Raw genomic sequence first — 15896 nt, 5'->3', positions numbered from 1 at the left:
TGTCTAAATTCCCTGATGTGGGCAAAAGACAAATATAAAAATTATGTTTATTTGAAAACGCATGTAAATTCTGGCAAAGATGCCTTACGCTGGGCTAGAGTTAAAAGATGTTAGATAAAGTTTGATTTTAGAAGTTGATGAGAGTGCAGTGTACCAGTCCTAAATGCCTCAGAGTCTCTCTCTCATTCAAAGTCAGCTAAAGGCTGTTATCTGAGCCTGTGTCATAAGTGATAATAAGCTATTTATAGTGAAGCACAGTGTTTCAGTTGAAAAATAGATATAGAGATATAGAGACATAGACATGGAGATGTTAAAAGAAATCATGCTGGAAGGCAGTTCAGATTTCATACATTTAAAGGGAAATTTGTAAATGTTTTAAAAGTAAAACTGAATGACTTTAAATAAGTCTTAAACAATAGAAGTGACGTTTTTGACTAGTTTAATTCAGGGCCAGTAACTTCTTTGTCTCATTTTAGTCTCCACCATGCAGGGCCGATGGCTCCGGCTACAGATGTAACAGTACACTGAATGGATGGTTGTGATAACTAAATTCACTGAGTATAATCTCAGTATTGCTATTTTGCTGATTTGAAGATGTTTAATGGATTTTAGAGATTAAATACTGCTGTTAGTAACCTGTCTCCCTGTGTTAACACTATTAGGCAACCTGATGGCTCTGGTGACTCTTGAATGTGCCTTCCTTAAGCTCCAGAAAACAACTGATTAGGTTGAAGAAAACGGTCAAAGATTCTGTTATGGGGAAGAGCGGTTACCAGTGTGCACGAGGTGATTGCTCAGTGACGGGTAAGATCCTCTATGGCCAAACGAGGACAACCTAAGGCAGGGGGTCACCGCCGCCACTGGACATCTCCAGAATGGAGGTGTGTTATGTGAGATGGGTATGAGAGTGGACGGATGACTGTGAGGCCAGCAGCATCACATCATTGAGGGGAGATGAGCTGTGAGAAGTTACGGCAGTCTGACCCAGAAATGAGAGTTCCTCCATAACACTCACCAGAAACCGCATTCATTGTATGGCTTGTTTTTCATTGTGACAAGTGCAACTGTGCCAGGGGACAACACCCTGATGGAGATTAAAGATAAAGAGCTAACGGGAATGGGCTTTCAAGAGCCAGTTGAGACCGTGAGGTGATTGTCATTATTTGTTGTGGAGACAGTACAAAACTTAATTTATATCAGGAACATGATGCTGGTTGCCTTATGGGCAAGGAAAAAAATTATGGAAGTGTTGATATTGAAATAATATGTCAATAAGAAAGTTTTAACTCCTGAAGGTCGTTAGACATGGTGGTGGCTAAAGATGAAGACAGCTTTTGTAGATTCAAGAAAAAGTCTGGATAACTTTAAAGGTTAGGTGAATTGAGTATTTAATTTGAGTTAAATATTTGTATTTTAACATTTGTGAACTATTAAGGGTTCTATGATTCATTAAGCTACAGTTTTAGGAGGCTGTTGAAAAGATTATTTGTGTATAGTGAGAGAGACTGCTTGAGTGGAGGAAGGGATGGTACTCTGTCTGTCTTTCTGTTATCGGCCTGCAAAATAATGATAATGAACCAAAACAACCCAGCTGACTTTTCTAAAATCAAATGAATAATGAACAGAGATGAAAAGATGAAACTGGTTAAGAGACTAGGTAAAATTAGGTAAACCCGAAAGAAAAAGAGTTAATATAAAAAAGTGAACATTGAAAATGAGCATATGTTTGTCTAGAATGAGTGCGTGTGATGGTGACTGCACTTCATGTCTTGTATGTGGTAGTTTGTGGTACTATTATTTCCTGATTTTGTGAATATTGTGTCATTAACCTCTGGAATGAGTGTTTTATCATTACAGATGGGTTAAGTGAAACGACAAACTTTAAAGAAGCTGATAATTCTGAGTCAATCTGATGAAAAGACGATACAGAACATGGGACGAGCTTTAATTGGATTGGTTTTCCAGCTCTGTCTGCTACTGGTAATTATGACAACTTTGTCATTTATGATGTTAATCTGAATTACTCTCTGGATTAGTATTTATGTAAATTGGAATTGTGAAGTTTAAGATTGTCATCCATTATGGGGTAAAAACTCTAAATTCAACTGAGGGTCTAAATTTAAATAAGACACCTAGGTGGGATATGGGGTAATGGTAAACGTAAAAATAATAGACTTGATGGCAGAGAGACAAAGTGACACATTGGCAAAGTCACTATCCAAATTATCCAGAGAACTCCCTCATTTTTATGAAAGGCCGGTGGGCGAACAAAGGAAGAGTGGATATAACTTCTAAAAAGGTTTTATTTTTCAATCCATTAAATGGATGTATGACATTAGATGTCTAAGAAAACTACAATTTAGGTAATAAAGATTAAAGAAGAAAGCAGCTATATGGCTGTCTTCGAGTAACATAATATTTTGGTTTGTGAAAAACAGTAAAGATAAGTGGGACTGAAACAATACTGATAATATTTTTTGGGATTTTCAGACTAACCATTTGATAGAGAAATACTGTGAAAAGAAGTTATAATGGAAAATAAAGTTAAAATGAATGTTATGAAAACAAGGGTATTGAAGAATTAATAAAATACCATGATTTCCCTAAAGAGGGAACTTTAAGTGTCATTAGGCTGACATCGGTGAGAGACTCGGTGGAAGAGGGGAGTGAAAAACAAAAAGGTTGTTGTGTGAGAGACGTGTGTGGGGATTGTAAGAAAACAATCATGTACTGGTTAGATGAGGCAGAGCGAAAAGAAAGGAAAATGATGCAGAAGGAACTGAAATGTAGGGAAATAGAGAAAGATGAGAAGAAATATAGTCGAAAAATTTATGTTATGAAAATAAAATTTCTGATAGAATTTATGGAACTATTTATGAACGCCTGTTAAGTCAAATTAAGTTGTGAGTTTCAGATAAAAATAATAAGGCATTGAGTATGATTAACAGGGATTAACGTGATATAAAGATAAGGAATGAACAAGTTTTATTAAGCAGAATGGGGAACAATTCTATATTTTAGTGGTAAAATAATGATTGAAATGATGATGTGAATTTTTTTTTTTTTATTTCTATTTTTTTTTTTTAAGTACAAGATGTTACATGCTATGTGTCTGTAAACTGAAGGATGAATTCAGTAGAGACTTAAAGTACTTAGATGGATTATTAATTATTATTTTTATTTTTTGTTGTTGTTTATTTTCAGTTTGACAAACATTGTGTTTTGAACCTAAAGGGTCTATAATAGGGGTAGTAAAAATAATGGATTAACTATCTTTCTTAGTTTATGATAAAAGGAATTGGAAATTATAGTTTTATGAAAGTATCCTGGTATTTATGATTATAGACAATGTCTGTATTTAGGATCTGAGTAGTGACTGCGGGTCTAGCCCATGCTAGGAATACAGCAACAGTGCTTGCTTATTTAGCCCGGCTTCCAGAGAATAAATATGTACTTGTTTTGTATCAGTTAAGTGGATGGTAATACCAAATTCGCCAAGATGAATAACAGCTGTGTAAGACATGTAAAGACAGCTATGTCAGAAGGTTCTGGAGATCAATTATATACTATGTGCTATGTGGGATATTATGTTCATGTTCAGTCCTTGAAGGAAAAAGATATTGTTTGTTTTATAAAAAAATGTACCTGATAGAGAAGCATGGGTCAGAAACCAAACATTTTGAAGCAGCCTTTATGGAAAGACCAGATGTGGTGTTTAGGACCCCACATTGGTCTAAAACGGGGGACTGAAGGGGGTGGATTGGAATCCACTGCTGCTTCAATGTATATGTAATGAGTGATTATAATCAAGGTATTAATCAATATTTTTCCTTCTAAATGTCAAATGAGTTGAATGACTTCTCTGGAGATTTTACTTTGTTATAGAAGTTACCAGTGTGATTGCTGAAATATTCTTTTCATGTATTCTTTAATGTCAGTATTTGATATCTGAATGCAGTAACAGTGCTTTATCCCAGCTTCCAGAAATTAAATAGGGACTGGTTTTGTGTTTGAGAAAGGTCTTCAACATGTTAAAACACATAGGGGTCATTGAAGTCTTTAGTTTAAGGGACCATTTCCCAGTTAAAGCCTATATTTTCATTTAGACTAAAATGTCCTATCCTGAGAGAAAGAACTTGTTATCTTGATGTTTTGAGACGAGACTCCTCTTTATAGTTAGAGCCTGGCAAATCCAACCTTGGAAAAGCTGTGTGTCGGTGTGTGTGTTAGTCTTCTTGCTTACAGGTTAAGGAACCACTGGCATTATTGGAGATTGACTGAGTTGTTGTTCGGGACATGCTGGTGCCCAGCAACCCAAATCTGCGACCTGGAAGGTCACGACGTGCCTAACTTCAGGGTCCGAGTTTCAGCTGCATAATCTATGGAGATATGCTTCAGTCTATCTGTATATGTGTGGAAAATTACAATGTTTATCAATTTCTTAGCCAATCAGAATCATTCAACCAGTAAGCAATGACGTAGCTTAGACCTTGGAAATGGTATAACTGCTGTGATCTTTGTAACTGTAAGCGGGGTGGCCTACGAACTCCTGTGTGAGTCTTGAAGCTGACTTCTGCTGATGAAACTGCAAACTATCTTCAGTAAAACTTTTCTTCAATTTTTTATAATTCTGACTCCGGGTCTTCTTTCAAACATCTGGTCCTTGGGTCCTAAACTGTTACCCCCTAATACTCTTAACTTATTTACGAATGTGAACACGTTGTCTTTTTTTAGGTGTTTGTTTCCACAGCCCCTGGTATTTACAGAAAGCCTGTTATCGGAATGTGGGAGCATCTGTGTGAGAAGGTGAATCACTATTGTGGTTATTTGTAGTTGTCTATTACAGGAATTACATTTTAAAGTATCATTTGCTTTACATTACGTACAAGCAGCAAGTTTAGTCCCAGTTGGCTATGTATATTAAGACACTGTTGTGTTTTGCAGGCGAATGGTGGAGTGACAATAGATGTGTCACAGAGCTTCTATGTATCTGTTCCCGTTCTTCTTATTATTATTCTTCCGCCATGGGAGTCTATGGCAGCCCATATAACCGATTGCGGGAAAGTTATGAAATTTGGCACACTGATAAAGGACCGTCTGAAAAGTCACCATAGCAAATTTGGTGTCTTAAAACCAATCCCTCTAGCGCCACCAACTGTCCAAAGTTTCACTCATGTTTATGCTAATAACTTTTGAACCGTAAGGCCTATCAACAAAATTATTTTGTCCACTTATTCCCTAGCTCAAGCCGATTCGATTGCACCCTATGACATTATTTTCCGTCATGGAAATTTTTCCTCCATTTAGAATTTTCCGAAAAACCTACTTTTTCGAACTCCTCCTAGGCCGTTGCTCCGATTGTCACGAAAATTGAACCAGATCATCTCCAGACCATGCCGACAAAAAGTTATGGAATTCAAGTTGATTCGTCAAACCGTTTTCGATAAACCCATGAACAAATTTTACGTGGCGCTTGTGAAAACAGATGTAAGGCCGTATCTTCGCAACGGTTTATTGTATTCAGACCAAACTTGGTACTTGTACTCACAAGCATGACCTGAGGCTACATGCTGCGTTTCGGCGCAGCGCCACCTACTGGTCCGGAGATATGAAAAATTGCTATTTTTGCTTATAACTTCTGAACACTTTGTCCAAAAATCATAAAATTGGTCTCGTTAGATTCAGGGCAACATGCCGATTTGACTGATATCCAACTTTACCATATCGGCCATTTTGACTGTCGGCCATTTTGAATTTTGTGCTAAAATGCTGTATTTTAAGAACGCATGAACGGATTGTTACGAAACTTGGTATGGGTCATCAGCACGATGTCCTGAAGGAGCCTGAGAAGTTTTGAAACAGCGCCACCTAGTGGTGATTTTTTTTTCAAATGCTTATAACTTTGGGTGTGGTCGACTTATTTTCACGACACTCATCTCATTAGACTCCTGAATCGTTGCCGAGTCCTACGATACCAAACATGCTAGGTTTCGCCTTACGGTTTGTGTAGCGTTGTGATTTAGCGCTTAAAAAACATTTGGCTATATCTTCAAAACCGCTAGTCCGATCGAGACGAAACCACCGTCAGAAGTTTGGAAACATAGGTTGATAACTAATAAATAACGACCAAATGCGAAAATATTGATGTTTAGGGGTAGTAAATTCCAATCAAAGTCATGTGTCAGTCATTTTTTACGTGTTTTTTCATATAAATGTCTATAACTCCGAAGCAAATTGAGATATTTTCACCAAAACCGACACACATATGTATGGGCTCACTCTGAGGACACATACAAAAAATGGTGGGACTGAGCCTCTTGGTGGCGCTATAATAGAACAAAACATGAAATCCCCATTGACTTCAATACAGTTTTGTGAAATAAAATGCTATACTAAACAAATGCATTGGTGTAATATTACAAAACTCAGAATGTGCCATCAGCACCATCCCCTGAAGGTACCCAAAATATTTCGAGACAGCGCCACCTAGTGGTCAAAAGTAATAACAAAATTTCCAAAAAGACTAATAACTTTTGAATAAATTGGCCTATTGAAATGACACTGGTCTTAGTAGATTCCTTGGGTCAGGCCGAGAACATAGATACCAAGTTTACCTTATTTGGCCGAACTTCCTGTCCGCCATCTTGATTTTCATTCAAAACCTACTTTTTCGAACGGATTTCGTGTCGATTGACGAAACCGTTTTCGTATACCGCAGCAGCCAAGTTGAGGCATGATGCCAAAAGGACTATTCAGGCTTTATCTCTGCAATGCCTTGACATATTGACACCAAACTTTGTATGTCTCATTGTCACTTCACTCTGACCACATCACATCAGTTTTGTGACTGCGCCACCTATTGGTCAAAAGTGATAATCCATTAAATCATATTTTTAATTACTGTTTATATGATTTTTCAGCCATTTGGCCTAAAATCCTCTTTAAATGTCTTTAATTGCTGATTGTTGTAGTTGATCTGACACTTTCAGCAATGTTGGCATGTCTTGTCGTCTTATTCTGCTTGGCCCCGGTAATTGCTGCTTGCAGCTATATTTATTATTATTATTATTTAAATTGGATGGACTATCTCTGCTATTCTGTATTAACAGGATAGTTCATTTTATTCTTCTGCAGAACAAATTGTATAAAAACGAATAGCATACGAATAATATATATTTTTTAAATATATAAAGATCAAGAAATCCAGAATTTTTTTTTAACAAAATTACGAAAATAAGGATAAATTATGTTTGACAGGCAACACATCTCAAGGTCGCATGCACAGACTCATGTTGCAGTTGGAGCAGTCACCGAACAACAGGCAAATAAAGTATTAAGCTAATTAAAGTTCGAAAAGTTCAGTGAGTGATTTTCTTTTGTTCTTTGATCAACATTAATGGTAGCTGCGAGTATATGCTGTCAGTGCACTGATTCAATTCATAGGCTTACTGTTTTTCTTTCTCAACCATTTAAGACAAAACAGCGGGCATGCAGACATGTTCTCTCGTGTCTTGCGCTTAAAGAATGCTAGCATTCTTTAAGCGCAAGACACGAGAGAACATGTCTGCATGCCCGCTGTTTAAACACAGATTGATAGTATAAAAAAGAACACAGTTTCTGTCCAGTGACGCAAGATCGGTGGCATTTGAGGGGCCCTGGGGCGGCCACACCCAAGCACCCACGCACCCACGCACCCACGCTAGTAGTACTTACCAGGGAGCTTATGTCAAAATGATTAATGGCTTTGACCTTTGACCTTTTGACAGGTTGAACTTCCGGTGACCTTTTGATTGATGGGTTGAACTTCCTGGTATGAGGTCATGGGATTAACCTTTGCCCTATCGATCATGTGGTATGACAGTTAGTTTTGCTCTATTGACCTAGCTAGCCCTAAATCATAGTTTTGACAGTTAGTTTGCCCTATTTTAACAGATGTTTTGCCGGATAGTTTTTGACCTTATTAACCTTCTTAGCCCTAAATCATAGTTTTGTCGGATAGTTTGACAGATAGTTTTGACAGTTAGTTTCCCCTATTTTAATAGAACAGATGTTTTGCCGGATAGTTTTGCTGGATAGTTTTGACGGCTTCAAGCAGCCGGTGTCATGTTCTATGTGTGTGTGTGTGTGTGTGTGTGTGTGTGTGTGTGTGTGTGTGTGGTTATATGGCATGTGTCACAGGCGCTCCCTCCCACCCTCCGCAGTGAAAGTGAGAAGTGTATGTCACACAAACACATTCTATCCTTTATATAATTTATATAATATAAATTATATAATCTAAAACAATTAAACTAAAGTTGAAAAACATACCTTTAAAAGTGTATAATATAAAAAAAGTATCATGCTAAAGCTGAAAACATACTATTCTTTAAAATTGTATAAATGAAATGGTTATAAAATAATTTTACTAAGGTTGAAAAAATGTTCTGTTCTTTAAAAGTATATAAAATAAAAAGCTTACTAAAACCAATCGTTTTAGTTTTAGATAAAAGTAAATCAAATAAAAAGCTTACTGAAACCAATTATTTTAATTTTACATGAATAAAAGTATATAAAATAAAAAGCTTACTAAAACCAATTGTTTTAGATGAATAAAATAATATAAAATCGTCTTACATAAAACATACTGTTCTTTTTAAAAAGTCTATAAATTGTATAATATAAAATAAAATATCTTGCTTAAGTTGAAAAACATACCTTTAAAAGTATAAAATTAATATCTCATTGATCCAATTGTTTTAGATGAATAAAAGAATATAAAATAAAATCTGTAATAATGTTTTTTTGAATTAAATAAAAATTGTAAAACAAAAACAAAAACACATTTCCTGAATGCCTCACCAGCACACTCAGAGTGGAGCGTGCGCGCGTCTGTGTCTGTGTCTGTGTCTGTGTCTATGCGCGCGCCCTCAGCATGTGAGCTTTGACCCCCCTCCTTCGCATACCAGAGCACAGTGAAAGTAAGAAAGAGAGATTTTATAAAATGATTTATAAATTCATCTGGCATGTTAGAGAGTTGAAGAAGCAATGCAATGACTGAAACGGGTTCACAAAATTTGCAATGTTTAGATACAAATAAAATCATCTAAGTCTGCTGACTGAAGGGCCATCCCCACAGCATTTGAGTTCTGACATATGAAACATGATCCCCCTCCACATCCCCGAGGTAACAGTGAAAGTGCGAAACAGAGATTTTTTATAAAATGTTGTATATTTCACACAAAAGTTGAAAAAACTTTCTGTTCTTTAAAAGTGTTTAAAATAAATAATATAAAATAAAGATCTTACTAAAACCTCACACAAAAAGTTTAAATAAATGTAGAACTATCCACTGAACCAACCATTTCAGTTTAAAGTTAAAATGGAGTCACAATATTGTTTACTGAATTCATATAGTCATTCCTGAATGACCTCACACTGTCTCAAAACATATGCGCGTCTATGTATGCGTGTCAAAAAGTAAAGGATCCGTGTGTGTGTGTGTGTGTGTGTGTGTGTGTGTGTGTGTAAGCTCTTAAGAGAGTTAAACATAAATCAGAGTGGTTCTCTCTCACACCAGCGTCTCTGACTCAGAGGGGTGTATTCAGTGATGGGATGAGACATTGTGTTAGGGCTAAAATTAATTCAAAGTAAAATCTTAAAAGTTTAAATGATATCTTAAAAAATAAAATGTTTTAAATAAATTATTAAAAGTCTTGATAAAAACAAATATTCTACAATGATGGTCTGTGGAAAAACTTGACTTGTTTCAGTTTTAGATAAACAAAAGAATAAAATCATCTTACATAAAACATTCTGTTCATGTCACAGTAAAATCTGCATTCCAGAGCATACTACATCCAGAGTTTTATACTAAATTCATTTAAATTTAGATATTTTAAAAGATTGTTTAAATGAAATCTTTAAAGTTTGAATACAGTCATATCTTCTATTTATCTTTTAGAAGACTTATGATATAAATGATTTTGTCTAACGGTGACCTAAAGTATAATTATTAAACAATGTCTGTTTAAAAACTTTAGATTGTTGAAAAACTGTACTTAGTCGTCTTAGATATTAGATCTTTTGTCCATGCTTTTTGGTTTTAATTTTTCAATTTTAAAATGTTCTACTTTCCAAAGCCATAATGATTTTTGTACCGTAACTGCATTTTCAAAAATGAGATAAATTAATATCATTTTTTAAGCTGTTTTGTGCGCACATGGTTCTAAAAAAATGAACTAATCTCTATTTTAAATTATTATTAATAAAATATACACCCAATGAATGATAACATGTTACTAAAATGTATTAAAAAAATATAAACAAAGGTTTAGATAAATAAAAACACCTTACATTTCCAGAGAGGCGAAGTAGTTCTTTATGCAATGATAAAAACAATCCAAAAAAGCAAATAGTTTAAGTTGTCATATAACAGCCCCAGACCCTCCCAGGGATTAACTACAGTGTGAACTGAAGCTTCAGGATATAGGGTGACAGACCAGATGAGCCTCGGGGGGATAATGTCACAGTCTGCTAACGCCTTTCCAGAGTACATCCAGAGTTTATAGTAAATTCACTTAAAAGCATAACCTTAAAAGTTTAAATTAGATGTTTAAAGTTTTATTAAAATCATACCTTCTATTTATCTTCTTAGAAGACTTATGATATAAATGATTTTGCTTACATTTAACATAAGGTATTATTGTTACTAAACAGCGTCTGTCCAAAAACTTGAGATCTTAGATCTTAGATCTTTTGTCCATACAACATGTTGTCGAAGTTTGTCACAATGTTTTGTTGTTTTTAAGAAATCTGAGCACTCCACATTGCTCTTATTTAGACTAAGTTGTATCATTTGGAAAATCACCGCACATTTTCAGAGACGCAATGTGTGATAAGTAAAAATCACACATCGTCTTAATTCAAAGTATAAGTATAAGATAATTTTTACTTGTATCTCCCGAACTATCCTTAATCAATGTGGAAACACACAGGGCGAAACCCTTTACATTTTACCCTTTAAATAGGCCTACATTTTACCCTTTAAATATATGTAGAAGTTTAAATCCAGTGTTTAAAATCTGTCTGGTGGCCGCATGAACAGACTTTGGGGAGAGCGATATAGCAGGAAGCATGCCCTTTGACCTCCTCGATTTTGGAGGCTTTTTTGTTAAAGATTTAAAAAGATTCCCATCTAGCAGTTCTCCCATCTACTCGCTTTTTCAAATGTGTGTTGCAACTGCGGTAGCCGTTATGCGTCAAGAAGCTATGACAACGTGTCTTCCGATAGCGCATCATCGAGTTTAATTGTACATGTTCTACCGTTATGCCGCCTATATAATGATTTACACAACCAAGCTTGTCATTTAGACCGTACCTTTGCCTTAGTTACCCGTCGAGAAGAACGCAGGCAACTTCCCTTTCAAAGTCTTTCCACCTGGGAAAAGCTATCCCGATATTTATTTACATACCGATAGATTAAATTTGAGCTTTTTGGTGACGAGGATTCCTTCTCCTGTGGCTCGGCATAAGTATGATCCTGCATTATATTGTACCATGCAGTGCCTCCCATATGGTCTATAGGATTCCTGGTTTTCATCCAGGCTGCCCGGGTTCGACTCCCGCTATGGGAAGACTATATTTTTATATTGCCAACAAAATTCAAGTTACTCAAGTTCATCAATAATCATTTTTAGTTATTCATAGTCTTGGAGGCCTACACGAACTGCAGAAACAAGCAGATGTAAAAATGTAAAAACTCATAAATGCTGTTTCAGTAGGCTACTGAATCATTTTCACAAATACAATTATATTGAATTCAGAAAATTTCACTGTGGAATATTTACTTTGTCATACTTTCAATTTAGTACGTCATCATTTCAACTTTTCATCTCATAATTATGACGCATAGTCATAATTTTAATTTCAACTTTTTAATTCAGAATTACAATTTTTGTCATTTACGCCTTTTTAATGTAATACTTAAAACCTTTATAAGTCATAATTTGGTTGTTGACTATAGTAGTGCTGATGATGAAACGTGTCGAGTTAGGCTAGCGCTTTTTGTACCTCTCTGGTCTTTTTCAAGATGGCGGAACAACACGGAAGTTTCCTTGGACATAACCGCCCCATGTAAATAAAGATAAGAAATTATCTGATTTTAAGAAAGATCATTTTACACTCATGAGGACATATTTTATGAATACAGACAATGATTTTAGCTAATAAAATACATTTTTCAACTGAGCGAATCTACACATGAGAGGCCTTCAGAAGTTTCAGAAGGCCTTCAACGGCTTAGGCCCATTGGTTTAGGTATTTGTAAAAATCAAATACTCTATTACACTTTTTAAAGTTAGAATAAAAATACCTGTTGTGTTGTCTGACACAAGGCCATTAACTTGTTTTATAAATGTACTTTGCTTATTTCTACAAATATCAACCTGATAAATGAAAATCAGAAAAAAGAAAAAAATGTGTTTTAAAATACAACTAAACCATGATAATGTTTAGTTCTCTTACGAGAGGTCTCTCGTACTGCGTAAGATATTTTACGCTATAGTGCAGCAGATTAGTAAAAAAATCGTTCACTTTGGTATAGAAGCATGAAATTTGGCACAGATACTCTCTAAGGGCCACTATTTTGGAAAAAGGCGTTGGCCACTCAAAAATTCAATATGGCGGCCATTTTTCAAAATGGCCGCCATTGCTATTCAATGCTTATTATATCAATTATTCAAACAGTGATCTAAGCATAAAATTTTATACAAATACTCTCTAAAGGACATGTTAATAGAAAAAGATGCTTGTCCCTCAAAAATTCAAGATGGCCGCCATTTTTAAAGATGGCCACCGTTCCTGTCGAATATTAATTATTTCAAGTGTTCAAATGGTGATGCAAGCATAAAATTAGGCAGAAATACTCTTCAAGGAACACTCTTTTGGAAAAAGGTATGTGCCACTCAAAAATTCAGGATGGACACCATTTTCAAGATGGCCACCATTTCTGTCAAATAGTCATAATGTCTGCTTTGTCTGCCTCCTCTCCTTTGACCTGTCCAGCTTAGTTAAACTTGCCAGGGCTATAAAATCCCCACCGGCATAGGTCTCAGGTTCATTGGAGTACACAAGCCTCTCCACCACGGCAAGGTGTAGTCCACAGAGAGGAAGTGCCACTGTTAGAAAAAGGATACGCTGCTGGTACAGGTTGCACATACAGTGGGGAGAACAAGTATTTGATACACTGCTGATTTTGAAGGTTTTCCTACTTACAAAGCATGTAGAGGTCTGTAATTTTTATTATAGGTACACTGAGAGAGACGGAATCTAAAACAAAAATCCAGAAAATCACATTGTTTGATTTTTAAATAATTAATTTGCATTTTATTGCATGACATAAGTATTTGATCACCTACCAACCAGTAAGAATTCCGGCTCTCACAGACCTGTTAGTTTTTCTTTAAGAAGCCCTCCTGTTCTCCACTCATTACCTGTATTAACTGCACCTGTTTGAACTTGTTACCTGTATAAAAGACACCTGTCCACACACTCAATCAAACAGACTCCAACCTCTCCACAATGGCCAAGACCAGAGAGCTGTGTAATGGGCTACAGGACAATAGGCAAGCAGCTTGGTGAGAAGGCAACAACTGTTGGCACAATTATTAGAAAATGGAAGAAGTTCAAGATGACGGTCAATCTCCCTCGGTCTGGGGCACCATGCAAGATCTCACCTCGTGGGGCATCAATGATCATGAGGAAGGTGAGGGATCAGCCCAGAACTACACGGACCACAGTCTCTAAGAAAACCATTAGTAACACACTACGCCATCATGGATTAAAATCCTACAGCGCACACAAGGTCCCCCTGCTCAAGCCAGTGCATGTCCAGGCCCATCTGAAGTTTGCCAATGACCATCTGGATGATCCAGAGGAGGAATGGGAGAAGGTCATGTGGTCTGATGAGACAAAAATAGAGCTTTTTGGTCTAAACTCCACTTGCCGTGTTTGGAGGAAGAAGGAGGATGAGTACAACCCCAAGAACACCATCCCAACCGTGAAGCATGGAGGTGGAAACATCATTCTTTGGGGATACTTTTCTGCAAAGGGGACAGGACGACTGCACCGTATTGAGGGGAGGATGGATGGGGCCATGTATCGCGAGATCTTGGCCAACAACCTCCTTCCCTCAGTAAGAGCATTGAAGATAGGTTGTGGCTGGGTCTTCCAGCATGACAACGACCTGAAACACACAGCCAAGGCAACTAAGGAGTGCCTCTGTAAGAAGCATCTCAAGGTCCTGGAGTGGCCTAGCCAGTCTCCAGACCTGAACCCAATAAAAAATCTTTGGAGGGAGCTGAAAGTCTGTATTGCCCAGCGACAGCCCCGAAACCTGAAGGATCTGGAGAAGGTCTGGAGGAGTGTGCCAAAATCCCTGCTGCAGCGTGTGCAAACCTGGTCAAGAACTACAGGAAACGAATGATCTCTGTAATTGCAAACAAAGGTTTCTGTACCAAATATTAAGTTCTGCTTTTCTGATGTATCAAATACTTATGTCTTGCAATAAAATGCTAATTAATTACTTAAATCATACAATGTGATTTTCTGGATTTTTGTTTTAGATTCCGTCACTCACAGTTGAAGAATACATATGATAAAAATTACAGACTTCTACATGCTTTGTAAGTGGGAAAACCTGCAAAATCAGCAGTGTATCAAATACTTGTTCTCCCCACTGTATCTGCGAGACGGAAGGCGGAAGGACCATCAGAATTGAGACTGGTTTCAACAATATAGGTGACCAGTTCAGAAAGAGCCATAGGAAAGATGGCTGGTTGAATCGTTTCACTCTGTGACTCTTTCTCAAGCCTTCTGAGGTTTCTCTCTGTTGTAAAGATGAATGAGACGCAAATGATGGTATTTCAGCTCCTGTGCAATGGCATCAGCACCACTTAGTTGAGACAATAATTTAGCATCATTCAGTGTTTGTGCACATTCATGTAGTCTGTCATTCAGTTGCAGTGTCATTACCTGACGTAGGTCAGATTCAGGAGATATGTTATCACAAAGAAAGCAAACCTGATCATCTAGACTTTTCTGCATCATGGTTCTGCGATGCTTTGTTTGGCCTTCATCTATCTCACTACATTGAGCATCGGATTGTTGCTTCTGGGCACAAAGTAACTTTGTGTGGTTGAACCGAAGTCGACAATTGTAGTGATACTTCGCTTGGTTCCTTCTCAAAGCTTCTATACCACCACCTTCATCCAGTCGTTCCAGGTCCAGGGTCATTGGCATTTTGTTCATCTTGTGTAAGAGTGGAATGTTGGTGGCAATCATTTTATAGCCATCATGTTGAGAAACATGATGGGTAGGTGGTGATTGGAGGGGTTCCTTTGTGTCTGTCTGACAAAGACAACATTTCTTCCAATCAGTTGGCCTCTTGGCTGACATGGGATTTTCATTTGCCATTTTGGGGGTTTGTTGTCTGATTAAGGCCGAGGGGTTATCCTTTTACCACCTCAATCATAGACATAGTACACATTCAGGTATGGGATACAACTAGGTACGGGTCACCTACACCTAGCCCGATCATTCATCCAGTGCCATTTAAGTCCCGTGTGATCTGTACACCTTCCAGGTAAGCATACATGAACAAGTCATGTATTGCCCCACTTACCCTTGGCTCGGCTCTCCCGCGCTGGCACAACCTGTCAATTCAGGTGCGGCTATCTAACTACATCTATTACTAGCTAATTGATGAGGGGCTGGTAGACAGCATTTGGGACACTAAACTTAGCTATACTATTACTACTAGTCAAGAACTACAGTGTAAGTAAAACTAGATCAGCTGACACTGAACCCCATGCTGAGTTCCACAGCAGTTAAGTCACCAGTGTGCTCTGGTTGTGTAATGA

At 37.0% G+C, this 15896-nt stretch overlaps 1 protein-coding gene across 1 annotated transcript in view; it reads left to right on the top strand.

Moving 5' to 3' along the window:
• Positions 1–15896, top strand: part of LOC309505885 (bifunctional polynucleotide phosphatase/kinase-like) — a gene marked incomplete at its 5' end in the record, with an annotated part of 47507 nt that overhangs the window by 23384 nt on the left and 8227 nt on the right. Inside the window, 2 exons of the mRNA XM_082179345.1 lie at positions 4735–4806; positions 4945–4986. Of these exons, the coding sequence (XP_082035471.1) occupies positions 4735–4806; positions 4945–4986 (114 nt within the window). The remainder of the gene's footprint in view (positions 1–4734; positions 4807–4944; positions 4987–15896) is intronic.

Source organism: Leuciscus leuciscus, assembly GCF_965113295.1.
Source record: "Leuciscus leuciscus genome assembly, chromosome: 9".
Taxonomy (NCBI): Eukaryota; Metazoa; Chordata; class Actinopteri; order Cypriniformes; family Leuciscidae; genus Leuciscus; species Leuciscus leuciscus.
Note: the sequence above shows the minus strand (reverse complement) of the source record. Positions and strands in the feature narration are given on the sequence as shown.